The sequence below is a fragment of the Lissotriton vulgaris genome, chromosome 2_1 (assembly GCF_964263255.1).
Source record: "Lissotriton vulgaris chromosome 2_1, aLisVul1.2, whole genome shotgun sequence".
Classification (NCBI taxonomy): domain Eukaryota; kingdom Metazoa; phylum Chordata; class Amphibia; order Caudata; family Salamandridae; genus Lissotriton; species Lissotriton vulgaris.
The window spans coordinates 1,203,797,302-1,203,810,380 of record NC_141687.1 but is presented as its reverse complement, the minus strand read 5'-3'; the positions used below and the strand labels follow the sequence as shown (position 1 = coordinate 1,203,810,380).

At 42.0% G+C, this 13,079-nt stretch overlaps 1 protein-coding gene across 1 annotated transcript in view; it reads left to right on the top strand.

Annotated features, from left to right (window-relative positions):
- The window catches only part of LOC147732395 (otoancorin-like), a 759,538-nt gene that overhangs the window by 506,771 nt on the left and 239,688 nt on the right, over positions 1 to 13,079 (top strand). The window contains exon 16 of the mRNA XM_086956929.1: positions 10,191 to 10,387. Within this exon, the coding sequence (XP_086813055.1) occupies positions 10,191 to 10,387 (197 nt within the window). The remainder of the gene's footprint in view (positions 1 to 10,190; positions 10,388 to 13,079) is intronic.

Sequence of the window (13,079 nt, the reverse complement as noted above, 5' to 3'; positions counted from 1 at the left end):
AGATATTTCTGATTTTACAAATAATGTGTGCTCAACACAATGAACATAGTGCATTGAAAACTGAAACACTGCATTTTGCAAAACTGTATTTTACTGTGGTTGATTGAACTGCCCAAATCGTCCCTGACTCCATCTTGAATCTCAATGCAGTTTGATTTATCATCTCATCGAACGTAACAAATAGTGCATAATTTTTTTTTAGCATTTATCAACCGCATGGCTACACCAACCGGTGTGTCCCCGTCCTGAGATTCTAACCCCACGAGGAGTAGGACGAGAGGGGAGGGAAAGAAAGAGACAACCTAGCATCATGAATTACCTAGACAGTCAGAGAATAGCATGACTAAACGGTCCCTGCCGCAGTACTTAAAAGCCAGGTTTTAAGTTTCTTACAGAAAGTCCCTTCCATAGGTTCTGCTCTCAGATTTGACAGCAGAGAGGTCCAAGTTTTGGCCACTAGGGAGATAAAGGACTGGGCTCTCATCCTGGCCCTCTGCACTCTTGGTACCCTTACAAGGTGAGCCCCTATGGATCAATGACAGTAACACATCTCTTTATACATAATCCTCTTCTCCACTGGAAGCCAGTGTAGAGTAGTCAGAGCATTTGAGGTAGATGCTCCAAGCAGGCAGCAGCATTTTGAATGTGTTGGAGTTTAGTCACTCTCCGTTTAGTGGGATCAAGGTAGGGGATGTTCCAAAAGTCTATTGGTGACATAACTAGTGCATGTACAACCATTTTTCTGGCCGTTATAGGGAGTAGGTCCAGGAGTTTCCTCAGGACCTTAAGGGTCCTGAAGCACTTACCGGCTGTGCTCCTTATTTGACTTTCAAACGAGGGTTTGTGGTCAAACCAAACACCCAAGTTTTTGGTTTTAGCTTTCAGGACAGGGGTTTGGCCCAGGACCTCATGCCACCAGGTTAACGTCCATATGGAAGGTGTTTTCCCAACTATCATTACCTCTGGTTTATTTCCATTAAGTTTACGGCAGTTATTGGTCATCCAGTAGGTTAGCCCTTCTAGACATATAGAAAACTGTGCCAAAGCCGCCTCTGCATCTTGTGATAAGGTTGCTATGAGCTGGGTATCCTCTGCATATATCACAATTTTAACATTGTGTTGTCCACGATTTTCCCTAGTGGGCAAATATATAGGTTGAATAGGGTTGGGCTCAATATTGAACCCTGTGGAACCCCTTGCATAAGAGAGATGCTGTCTGACATATGCAGATGTTGGGCAACTTGAAATCTCTGTATTTGAAAACAGAAGTTCATCCAAAAAAGTGCTGTACCCCGACCCCCACCACCTTAAACTCTGAAGGAGCAGGTTGTGTGATACGGTGTCGAAAGCCACACTTTTGTCAAGTAGCACTAGAGCGACTGTTTGCCCTTCATCCATGCACCATCCCAAAGATTCGGTGGCAAGAAGTGGGGCTGACTCTGTAGAGTGAAAGACCCTGAAGCTCGATTGAGTTGGATGGAGTAAATCATTCGAGTTGATATAGCTCTTAAGTTGATTATTCACAGTTTTCGCAGTAATTTTTGCACAGAATGGCAAAAGTGAGATGAGGCGCAAATTCTCTAATTGCATGGGATCAGCAAAAGGGTTTTTCTGTAGGGTGAGTAGTAGTGCGTGCTTCCATTTTTGCGGGATTTCACCTAAATGTAAAGAGAGAGAGATCAGCTGTTGAAGGTGAGGAAGAATAACCTCCATCCCTTGCACCAAAATTTTAGGTCGGGCGAGATCTAGAGGGGCTCCTGATTTAATGCTTGTAGAAAAACACTTTAGGTCTTCTAGAGGAGGGGGGGGGTCATAAATTCATTCAGACCATTCTCCCTAGAAAAATTATCAAAAAGGGTATCTAAATGTAAACAGTTGCGAGCTCCTGCAGGAAAGGTGCCATATATCATAGCTGTTTTCGAAGCAAATAAGAAGGCAATCTTAAGATGATGGTACTGGGGCAGCTGCAAGTCCTTGAGCGGACAGAGAGTTAAGGATAGAGAATAAATCTTTGCAAGAATTATTACCATTATCTATTTTTTTGTTATAAAGGTAACAGCGTGTTTTCCAATGAGTGTGTGGTACTCTTTAAGTTCGTTTTCATACCTAGCTCTACTGGTTATACAGTAGTCCTTCCTCCGGATGCTCTCTAAGCGTTTGCAGATTTTTTGGGCTGCAATTAAGGCATCATTGAACCAAGGGGCAGGGTTCCGGGACCTAAGTTGGTTCTTAGTAGTCATGGGGGCTATCTTATCAAGTGCTCCTGATATTCATTTTTCTCGCTTCAGATCAGCGGTATTGACATCCTCCCCAAGCTTAAGATCAGTTTCCGAGAGGGTATTAGTAAAGATCTCAGGATTGATCTTTGCCCACTTTCTTGTAGTAATCATATGATTAGAATAGTTGGCAGGTGTAAGCTCACGCTATGGCATATTGAAAGCTGCCAGATAGTGGTCTGACCAAGGAACTATGATCGGCGGGTCAACCTTAATAGTGGAAAAGTTAGCAAATATCGGGCCTGATTGATGGGTAGGAGCACTCACTTTTTGAGCTAAGTTGACTGTTTCGAGCTCCCTACGTAAAAATGTTGCCTCAGAATTGAGGTTATTATCAAAATGCATTTTGAGATCACCTAGTACTATAATGTGATTGTGACGTAGAACTGGACAAACAATGTTCTCTGCAGGGCTAGAAATGTACTGTGCAGTTGGCACCGGAAGGCGATACACTCAAATAGCCTGTTAGGGCACAGTCTTCTGCTAGGATTAGAGAGAAAAAGATAGCCTCACAAATTGCGAGGTTAGTTGCCTTAATAGCGTATTTCAGTGTCAGTTTATAAATTATTGCCATCCCTCCACCCCTTTTTAATGGACAGTCATGTCTCAATATTCTGTAGCCTCGGAGGAAAGCATCTAAAATATCAGGTGCTGAGGACTCCCTAAGCCACGTATCCGTCATGAATAAAGCCTCTGGCTGGTTCTCCGTAAGGACCTAAACATGTTTTTTTTCATATGTTTGACCAGTGACCGGCAGGTAAACATAAGAAACTGCATTTTATGGTCTGAGGTCAGAGGAATCTTTCCTTGCTCTAAATTTAATCCACAGTGAGGGCATTTAAGCAAGAGGGAATCTACCTTTAGCGTGTGAAATAGAGCTCCGAGTGAAAGTCTTTATAACAATTCAAGGTTCTTCCTGTCTGTGCCACATTAGGTCTATTCATTAAATGGGTCTGTCATTGTTTTGTGTGTACCTAGATTTGTACTACCTCAACTGATTACATTAATGACATTAGTTCAAAAGGGGCTATATCAATATTCATTTAGGGGGTGGTATAAGGTTTGGTTCTAGATGATTCTGCATCATATTCTGTGTTCTGATCTGTCAACCTGTGTAACAATTTGATCACCTGCGATTTTCATATTTGCTAAAGAGAAAAGGGTCCAGTTAGGAGGTAAGCCAAGTCTGGTTTGCCCCTACTTCAGAGTGGGGACACACGTTAGTTTGTCTCTTGTTTAGGACTTGATATTTACTCTAACAACTTAACTTCATGCCATTCTCTTTGCTGCATTTGATTGAGCCATATGCTAATTCCATGGTCTGATTTACCACACATTTTAACTAACTGTTATTTCTGCCTTCATTATTGCACTTTATTTAATGAAACCTTCATAGTTTCTTACTTTTTGACTTGACTTGAGCCCCCTTGACTGAAGTCTTATTTAGTTGACTATGCTGATTTATTTGCTATCTATCTAATATTCTTAGGGACATGTGGCCTCATATGTTCTTGAGGACAACACCACCTCCAATCCTTAATATGAGCTTTATTTTAAGATTATTTGATAACATAGCGCCAAAATTAGCATTATGATACCATTTAATGGTGAAGAGTGAGGTAGCTTTTCTAGACACATGCAGCCAACCATCAGCTTTCTAATTTGTAGAGAAATAAGTACTGGGAACAGCACAAAAGTAGCTCCTGGTTGATCCCTAGGACCATATGTTACCAAATGACCCAAAGCATATTTCAGCTTCTCTGCTAGTGCAAGTCTCAAACTAACTAAAACGTCCCTCAGAAAAGTTAGGTCCTTTGTCCCAAATTCTTAGTTCTGAAGATAGATTTAGGTACACCCCTGATTCAATTTTTTTTGTTTTTTTGTACATCCCATTCATTGTCACATCATCTGACATGCATTTATTTTTATTTTTTCTGAGTTTTTTTATAGAGTGAACTTGACCCGAATGTATTGGGTATCAGAGCACTTTACATGATCACCAGTTGATTTACAAGTACACATTTTCAAGATGCTCTGATAGGAATATTTCATCTACAGAAATTGAACTTAATGTGCCTCATTCAAAGGACATTTGGCAGTGCCTCCCAGTGTGACATACACCTGGAGGCGCTGGCAAATTATATTTGCAAAGAGTGACCACTTTACAACATGCTGAATTTTATATTCAGAAGACAGGTTCATGGATGTCAAATCATTAAAATTAAAATTCCAGAAGTACTGGAAGTGACTTCACAAGCACTCTTGCATTAACAGGGTTGGTCCATTGTCCCTCCAGCCTCATACTCTTTGTTGAGAGGCTATTAAAAGGGAAAGGTGTGGAAACTACAGGAAACAAATATCACTAAGGGCAGCAAGGGCAATACAAAGGGTACAAAATTGCAAGCTGGTGTAGCTCCCTAAGGCGCCAAGGGTGTACCCAGACATGTGTCTCTTGCTCATTGTGCTATATAATCCAAGCTATACCAAATTGAGAAGGGCTATCAGGGCTGAAATCAGTCTGAGGAAAAGGAGAGCATTGGAGGTAGCAAGGTCCAGTTGGGAACCCTGTTGAGTTGAGTTGACTCCCTGTGCCCGGAAATGGCTACTGCACCAATTGGGTAATTGCCCGTGTGCAGGACAGAGTCGATGACCCCTCCCCCCCCCATGCCAGGAGAGGGCCACCATAAATTTAGCCGTGTGCTGTTCTGCACCTATCGGACCGGAGCCTTGTGTGCAGCAGTGAGGTGGGACCCCGTATGCCAGGAGGGGCCTCTATGGAAAAGAGGTATGTGGTAAGGGCCTTATCCCTGTGCAGTAGAAAGGCGGTGAGCCCGTATGCTAGGAAGAACCGCCCTGGAGAACTTCATCATGGCCATCTGGCCGAAGCCAATGGACAGTGACACTGTATTACAGACGACTGCAACTGTTTCTGCACCACCCCTGCAACTCCCCCCAGAGAAGTGAGGACACAGTGAGAGCACCTGCTCACTATCACCCAGGCGAGAGACCCAAGAAAGGATCAGGTTGCCACTCCCAGTGGGGGACAAACAAACAATTAACCTGCAGGAGGATCCTCAGGGAGCCTACAGTCATTTCAGAAGCATGACCGTGAGTGAGAGGCTCTGCACTCACTGAGTGCAGCCGCCTAGGTTGCATGCCGCTGACTCGCCTAACTGTAGCTTCTGCGAGGATTCAAAGACTGGGCACACTCCAGTGGCAGCTGGTGAGTGCAAAAAGTGGTGGGCAGAAATCCATACACAGCATTGTCCCACACAATTGAGCATAGCGAGCAAATCTGATGCCTGATTTTCTTAAAGAGTCGGTTGGGAAGTGAGGGTGAACACAGATGTTCATTTTTACACAACTCAATAATTTTCTTTTTAATCAACCTTGAGAGGATGAAAAGCTGAGTTAAGTGCCAGAGTTCAAACGGTGAGGTCAAATACAGATCATCCATCAACTTTGTCAGAAGGCTTAGTGAATGCATTAGTCCAATGAGCCTTCAGACCCAGCTAAGAGGCAAGAGGCCTGAAACTAACTGGATTCTCTTCAAACCTTCCCTAATATTTTCCGTGTATGTTCAGCACAATTTTACATCAACTCACATATTTCCATCCATCCATACAGACTCCTATCCCCACTAAACTATATACTCCCATCCACACCCTCATCCAGTCTGCTGTTTACCCACTAACTCATACTCATTCATGCACTCAATCATACATTCTCATCAAACTATCCTCCCACTCATTCACATTGTCTTACCTGCTCACTGTTGTATTTCCAGTTATTAAAATATGTTATTGGAGGCAGCAGGTTCCATTCATTCAATTAATTGTATTTTAACAAGCTTTCGTCTACCCTTCTTATCATTCCCACAGTCATACACCCAGTTACTCACTCAAGATCAGCCCCCTACCTACCACATTCAAAAAGTATTTCACTTTCTCCCACTTTACATCATTCACTTACCCACTCATATTATCCATCAAGCTACAAGATCCTTACTGTCATTCATCCAAATCATATAACCTTTACATCAACCTATTTACACAATCATCCCCCACATGCAATGCCTCACCCATTCACACAAACACACCAAACATCAGTCTTGAGTAACCAGAAAATTATTTAATAAAAAGTTGCACCTTGTTACCCCCTTTTTAGGTCTCGGCTATAACGCGCTGAAAGCGCGTTCTCGCCAGAGAACTATTGTCGGCGTCTCAGCAGTCTGAGAACACCGAAGTGAGACAAGACCTGGCCGCGCGCAGCGTTTCCCCATAGGATAACGTTATGCGCGCGGCCAGGTCTTGTCTCCACAGTGCTAATGCAGCCCGGATCGCGACGCGCACCTGCTGGAATGCAGGAGGAGTCTGCATACCAGCGCGCTGCGCTGATAACACACACATGGCTGCCCCTTCAAGCAGGCTTCTTTAAGTTGCAGGACGTCCCACACCACCTCCTGCTGTGTTTCCTGCTAGTCGGCGCCCGTTGCCATTCGGTTTAAATGAGATTGAAGTGATTTTGAATATTGCTAAAAACACACATTTTCGAGATTTTTACTGGAATACTTTGACTTTGTTCACCCTAATGCGTTTATTCCTTGCGTAGCAGTGTCTTACAAGTTTGTTTCCAGTTGCACATTTCATTTAAATTATAATCTTACCCAGTGATCACAAGCTTGTCCACAATTACTGAATGGTGAGCCAGCGCTCTGACTCAAACCTGCTTCCTGCAAACTCTAAAACCTCCAACGTTTGCCTTTTGTTACAAATTTGGCCATAAGAACTAAACTGTTTTTATTACTATTTATACAGCTAAAGTTTTCTTTTGTGCTATTTATTTGTGTGGGAACAACTATTAAGCCAATAGTCATGGCTGCTTGTACGTGTAATTTAACTTGTGTTACATATATGGATGCACTGACAGGAGTACAAACATGCCAGTTAGGCGGTACACTATGGTAAAACCACATTTTTCGCTCACTTGTGTTTTGGAAGCGTTTTTATTAGTTGCGTATGCCTTCCATATGTTTAATCATTCTTAGCACCACACTTTAATTAGTGCTTTAATTGAGTCGGGTCCAAGCAGGTGCAGCAACATGTGCCAATCGGGCTCTCCGTTTCTACCATCACCCTAGGGGAAAAACAAGATTTTAACTTCACAGCATTTCAGGGTTTTAAATTTTATTTTGTTTTTGGCCAATTGTAAGTAGCGCTAACTCAGGACTAATGTATTGCACCGTTTTGCATTATTTGTGCATGAACAACTATTGACACAGCCAATGGCCATGGCTGCTTCTAGGTGTATTTCCGCTTCTGTTACATATATGGATGCACTGACAGGAGTAGAAACATTCCAGTTCGGCGGCACACTATGCTAAAACCTAATTTTGAGCTTGTTTGTGTTTTGGAAGCGTTTCAATTAATTGCGTAGGCCTTCAATATGTTTAAACATTAGTAGTACTACACTTTACTTAGGGCTTTAAGTGGGCTGGGTCCAAGCAGGTGCTGCAATGAGTGCCGATTGAGATCTTGGGGCTTTAACGTTCACAAAGCCAATAGTTATGGCTTTTTGTAGATGTAATGTTAGTTCTGTTATATATCTGGTACTAACAGCAGTAACAAAATGCCAGTTTTGCGGTACACTATACTAAACACTAATTGTGAGCTTACGTCTTTTAAGCCATGCCATTTTTTTTTGCGTAAGCCATCGCCATGTTCAAACATTATCTGTACTACACTTTACCTAGGGCTTTAAATAAAACAGGTCCAAACAGGTGCTACACACCCACACACACACACACACAGACACACACACACACAAGCTCACACCCACACAACCACACACACTTACAACACACTCACACCCCCTCACATTCTCAACAACACACAACGTCACACACTCAGCCTCTTACAACCCCAGAAACAACAACACACTCAAATAATGCTCAGCTTCACACACTCCATCTCGCCAGAGAACTATTGTCGGCGTCTCAGCAGTCTGAGAACACCGAAGTGAGACAAGACCTGGCCGCGCGCAGCGTTTCCCCATAGGATAACGTTGTGCGCGCGGCCAGGTCTTGTCTCCACAGTGCTAATGCAGCCGGGAATATCTGAGTGTGTGCACATTTACAGCATGACGGCATAAACTGTTAGACCGAGGTGATGTTTGACAGCATGTTTTTTTACCCTACAACATTTATTGTTATTTGCTCCATTATTATTCCCAGGGAGTATCTGACTGACAGCGTTCACTGTTGCGAACACAGAGATTCAGTAAACTTCCATTTTTATCCCACAAGGAGTAACTCACACCATGCATTGTTACCCCCAGGAGTAACTCTCAGAATACAATGTCATTTATTTAAGATTTAAAAAAATAAATAAATAATGAGCAATGCCAATAGCTCTACCTTTAATGCTGCCGAGACAATTGCATTGTAAATGCTTGTTTATTTTCCTTGCAGATCACATCTAGATGCCCACTGTCCCAATAAGCAAATATAATCTGTATTGGAGAAAAATCAACAACATGCAGTTGTCAGTAAAATGTTTTGGACTGACCCAGAGGAGACAGAAGTTAGAAATAAAAGTAAAAAGACAAGAGAAGGAACAGATTTTTAATTTTTTCACCAAACTTACTTGTTCAGTTTTTTTGAGGCAGCTGCTGATCTGTTTATCTTGGTTGTAAAGGTTACGTTCGGTCAGATTTATCAGGATTTCTTTCTTTTTTTTTTTACAGTTTAATATAGCGCAAACTCGACCTGTTCAGGTTTCTCATATGTGCTGTGCTGAGCAGGAATGTGCTTGTAAATAACCAAATCTAGCGCAACCTGACAACACAGACCAAAGAAAATAAGTTTGCCTGCAGTTTCTGTTGCAAACTTCCTAAACACACCCTTTCACAACTTGTCAATGGGGGGGAGGGGCGATTTGTCAGACAAGCTTACTGGCCCCACCTCATCTTGTGATGAGATATTAGAGGGTGGGGTAAGTGCTACTGAGTGACATGCAAGCTTGTGGAGCCCAGGCTTGACAGCTAAACGCCTGAGGCTGTTTTTAGTTGGCGCACTGGAAGAAGGTGGAGAAATCAGATCAACGTCACCGCGCTCTGAGGAAAAGGCCAGGCCTGTGTGTGGATAAGCCCCGATTGTACTGAATCAGGCAGGTCCTCACGAAGGTGCACCCATTGCAAAAATGCTCAGTACGGTAACCTTAATTCTGTTTACTTAAGCTTTTGTTCTAGAAGCCATGAAAGTAAAGGGGGCGCTGCTGGCCACACTCTCGAACTCTGACCATTTCACACCTGCTGGCTCAGTTAAGACTGGTTACGGGACTTTCAGCCCTGGGGGGATCTTGCTGCTAGTTTAGCGCGATTTTGCTGACACACTATTGGCTTTAAGTTAGAGTTATAGTGGACTATTGGTACCCGGACTACTAGTGGTGCATACCCTGGATGTTACTAATAGTGAATGGGGAATAACCATGATCACCAACTCAAGGACTGGGTGGGACAGGTAACGTCAAACAAATACTAGAGCCCGACCTCAGGGAAGGACTCTAATTATGTATGTGTGTGGATAGCACAAAAAATAAAATTTTTCACTATCAAGCATCCATCTCCATCCCAAGGGATCTGTGGACTGCTCAGACCACGCTATTCTGGGAGTCAAGTGAAATAGGGGTATTTGGTTCAGTTGCTCAGTAGGTTGGCTCCCGGAACATCAGGAGTAAAGGCCTCATTGATCATGGTTGGGCCCAATAGCCCCTTTGTGCCCTGAGGCCATCTGAAACAGGTTCCGACAAATGTCCATTCACTACTTTGTCTTCATTCTCTCTAATGGTTCTCAAGTCTATTACAACTTTTTTTGTTTCACATAAATGACATTTTAATTCATGTTTTCTCTTCTAGAACATTACCAATACCAAAATGCTCACTGCAGACCAGGCCACTTCCTTAGGCAGTCTGGTCTGTACATTTGGTAAAGCAGAATTAATTGATCTTCCAAGCAGCATCTTTGAAGAGATACTTCCTCAGTTTATGTCCTGCAAAAGGTTTGAGGAATCAGCTAAAGAGGCGATGAGACAGAAGATCTTGGCCACATCCAAGTAAGTGAGACTCTACCTCTCTCCCCTCCCCCTCTAAGAATCTGTGCTTGTGTCTTCTACAGGAGAGTAAAGGGATTTGAGCAGAGGAGTGACATTGGGAGCATTGCTCTGACTCCAAATCTACGGCGCAAAACTGATCACTTAGATTGAGGTTATTTAATTGAGGTCTTCTGGAAAGGACTGCATTGGAAACTCTAGTGAGAATTGTCAGAATTCTACCCATATCTAATGAATTCCCACCAAACTAGAAAATTGGCTCAAGTAGAAACTGCTCATCCCTTTTATTGTGAAATAAAAATTATGTTTTCTCCCGAAAATTGTGTATACATTTGCTTTCTATCCAAATCAGGATCGGAGTCAGCCACTAGCCTTTTTGTAACAAACAGATGGGCAAAAACAAATACATTCGATAGAACATCGTATAATATAAATGATTACAATGACTGTGTTACTAGCAAAGGATTAGGATTCAAATCATTGGTAGCAAGTTGATATTAAGATATTAATAGAGCAAAATTAATTTAAAAATGTTAGCTTTAATGGGCCAGCGTTGAATTTCTGCACGCTTCTGCCTGAGTTCATGTTATACAGAGTGGAAGAGTTAATAAGGGGAGTAGTCGCAGGACTTGTGCTTTGGTGTTAGGTGTTTTCTTTCTTGCAACTACCAAAGGTTTATTGATTTTCCATTCAGGACAGAAAATGGACCACTAAAGGTCAACATATTAAAAGTGGGATACTTACAATGTGTTGGTTTGTGCCCAGCCGTGAGGGTTCCCTTCCACTTTCGTATCCCTAACTCTTGGCCCAATCTCTCACTGAGATGCAGCATCCTGATCAATTCGTTTTTCTAAAGTCTCCTGCAAGATTTATTGGGCCTCTGCTATAATCCCGGGTCCTTTTCAGAAGCCCAGAGGGTGCACCCCTCCCCCCTCCTCCCACTCCCCTGCATGCTGTTCAACCTCACAAGATATTTTTTAAGCAACAAAGCATTGTTTCAAATGTTGTAGGATTTATGTCAACTATAGGCACAAGGTTGCTTCTATTGGCCATAAATTGCTTAAATATGAATCTACTAATGTAGGAACAGAAATGTGTTTACAGACTTCCTTCCAGTTACCATGTATTGCTAATTTTCTAAGCCCCTTTTGCATATTTCCTATTTGCCAATCACTCCCACTATCAACTTCTAGGTGTTGCAACTCTTATTTCTATATAATTTGTGAGTCAAGGCCTCCTCTGTGCCCTTGGCTTACTTATGCTGAGTTGCCTTTCTGCAGTGTTCACAGACTCGTTACCTTCCACTGGATTATGTGGGTTTAGTTAATTTTCCAATCCAAAGGCTAATAATTGCTAACTTTTTAAGAGCTTTAAATATGCTACTGTAACTAGACAAGGAGAAACTGAGGGCTTGTTGATTCCAAAATATTGATCACTTGTCTGCATTATTGTAGATCTTCTCTGGTTGTGTGGCATCTCTGGTTAACATAATTACTCAAAGGTTTAAGTGATGTTTCCCCTACCTGAACTTGTAGGCATCTTTCTTTCCAGTCCCTACCTTCCAGGGATCCTTTAAGTCCTTGCGTTCAGGCTATCTATTCTATTGTACTTTTGGCAGTGTTTTGCCTTAATACTAATGAAGGACTCGGAGACAAGTTTCACCTCACCTAAGGCTTGTTCTGACCTACTGACTTTGGGCAATGCTGCACCTAGTGGGATGCGTGATGAAGTGTTTGTCCTTTCCTGTAGCGTCCTCCCTTTCTTATATAAATGTGACTCTGGTTTCCAGAAATATGGCTTAATGTGCATTATCAGATTTACCCTTTTCTTCAGGGTCACCCGCAAACTTTTTTGCTTAAACCCCTCTTGGTTTCCAAATTTTGTTTTTGTTGGCATTAGGACTCTGGTCACTGCTAACCAGTGCTAAAGTGCACGTCTTCCCTCTCCCTGTAATGTGGTATTATTGGCTTACACCTGATTGGCATATTTAAATTCATTATTAGTCCCTAGTTTATGGTACTACTTGTACCCAGTGCCTGGTAAGTTAAATACTGCTAGTGGGCCTGCATCGTTCATTGTCCTTCCTACTTAAGTAGCACTTTTAAAAGATGTCTCAGGTCTGCATTGCAGCCTGTAGTACAGTTTAAAAGGTGCCAATTTGACCTGGCAAAGTAAATATTTTGCCAGACCTAAACCTTCTTTATTAAAACGCATCGGTCACCCCTAAGGTAGGCCAAACACACCCCATATGACAGAATGCAATATATTTAAAAAGTAGGCCATTTGTTTTTTTTTGTTTCAGATGTCTTGGTGTTGAAAATTTCCAAAATTCTCTTTTCACTACTGCCCATCTTTCCTATTGGATAACATTGGGTTATCTTATTTCATTTAAGAAATGCTAACATTTGATTGAGGAAAAGGTACGAATGGCAAGCACGAATTGTAATTTAATATCCTCTTTAATAGTAAAGTGGGATTTTTTATTCCTGTAGATATCAATTTCAGGAAATGCAACTGTGAGACCAGGAAAGTTGACTGAAGGACAACATGAAGCATTCTCTTTTCTTAAATAAAACAATGTCGCTGATAAGACGCCTTAAATAAACGAATAATACATTTCTTGTGTCAGAACACATTGTTTAATAAACTTCACCTTGTAAAAATATACCATACCTAATGACAAGTCTCAATCAGT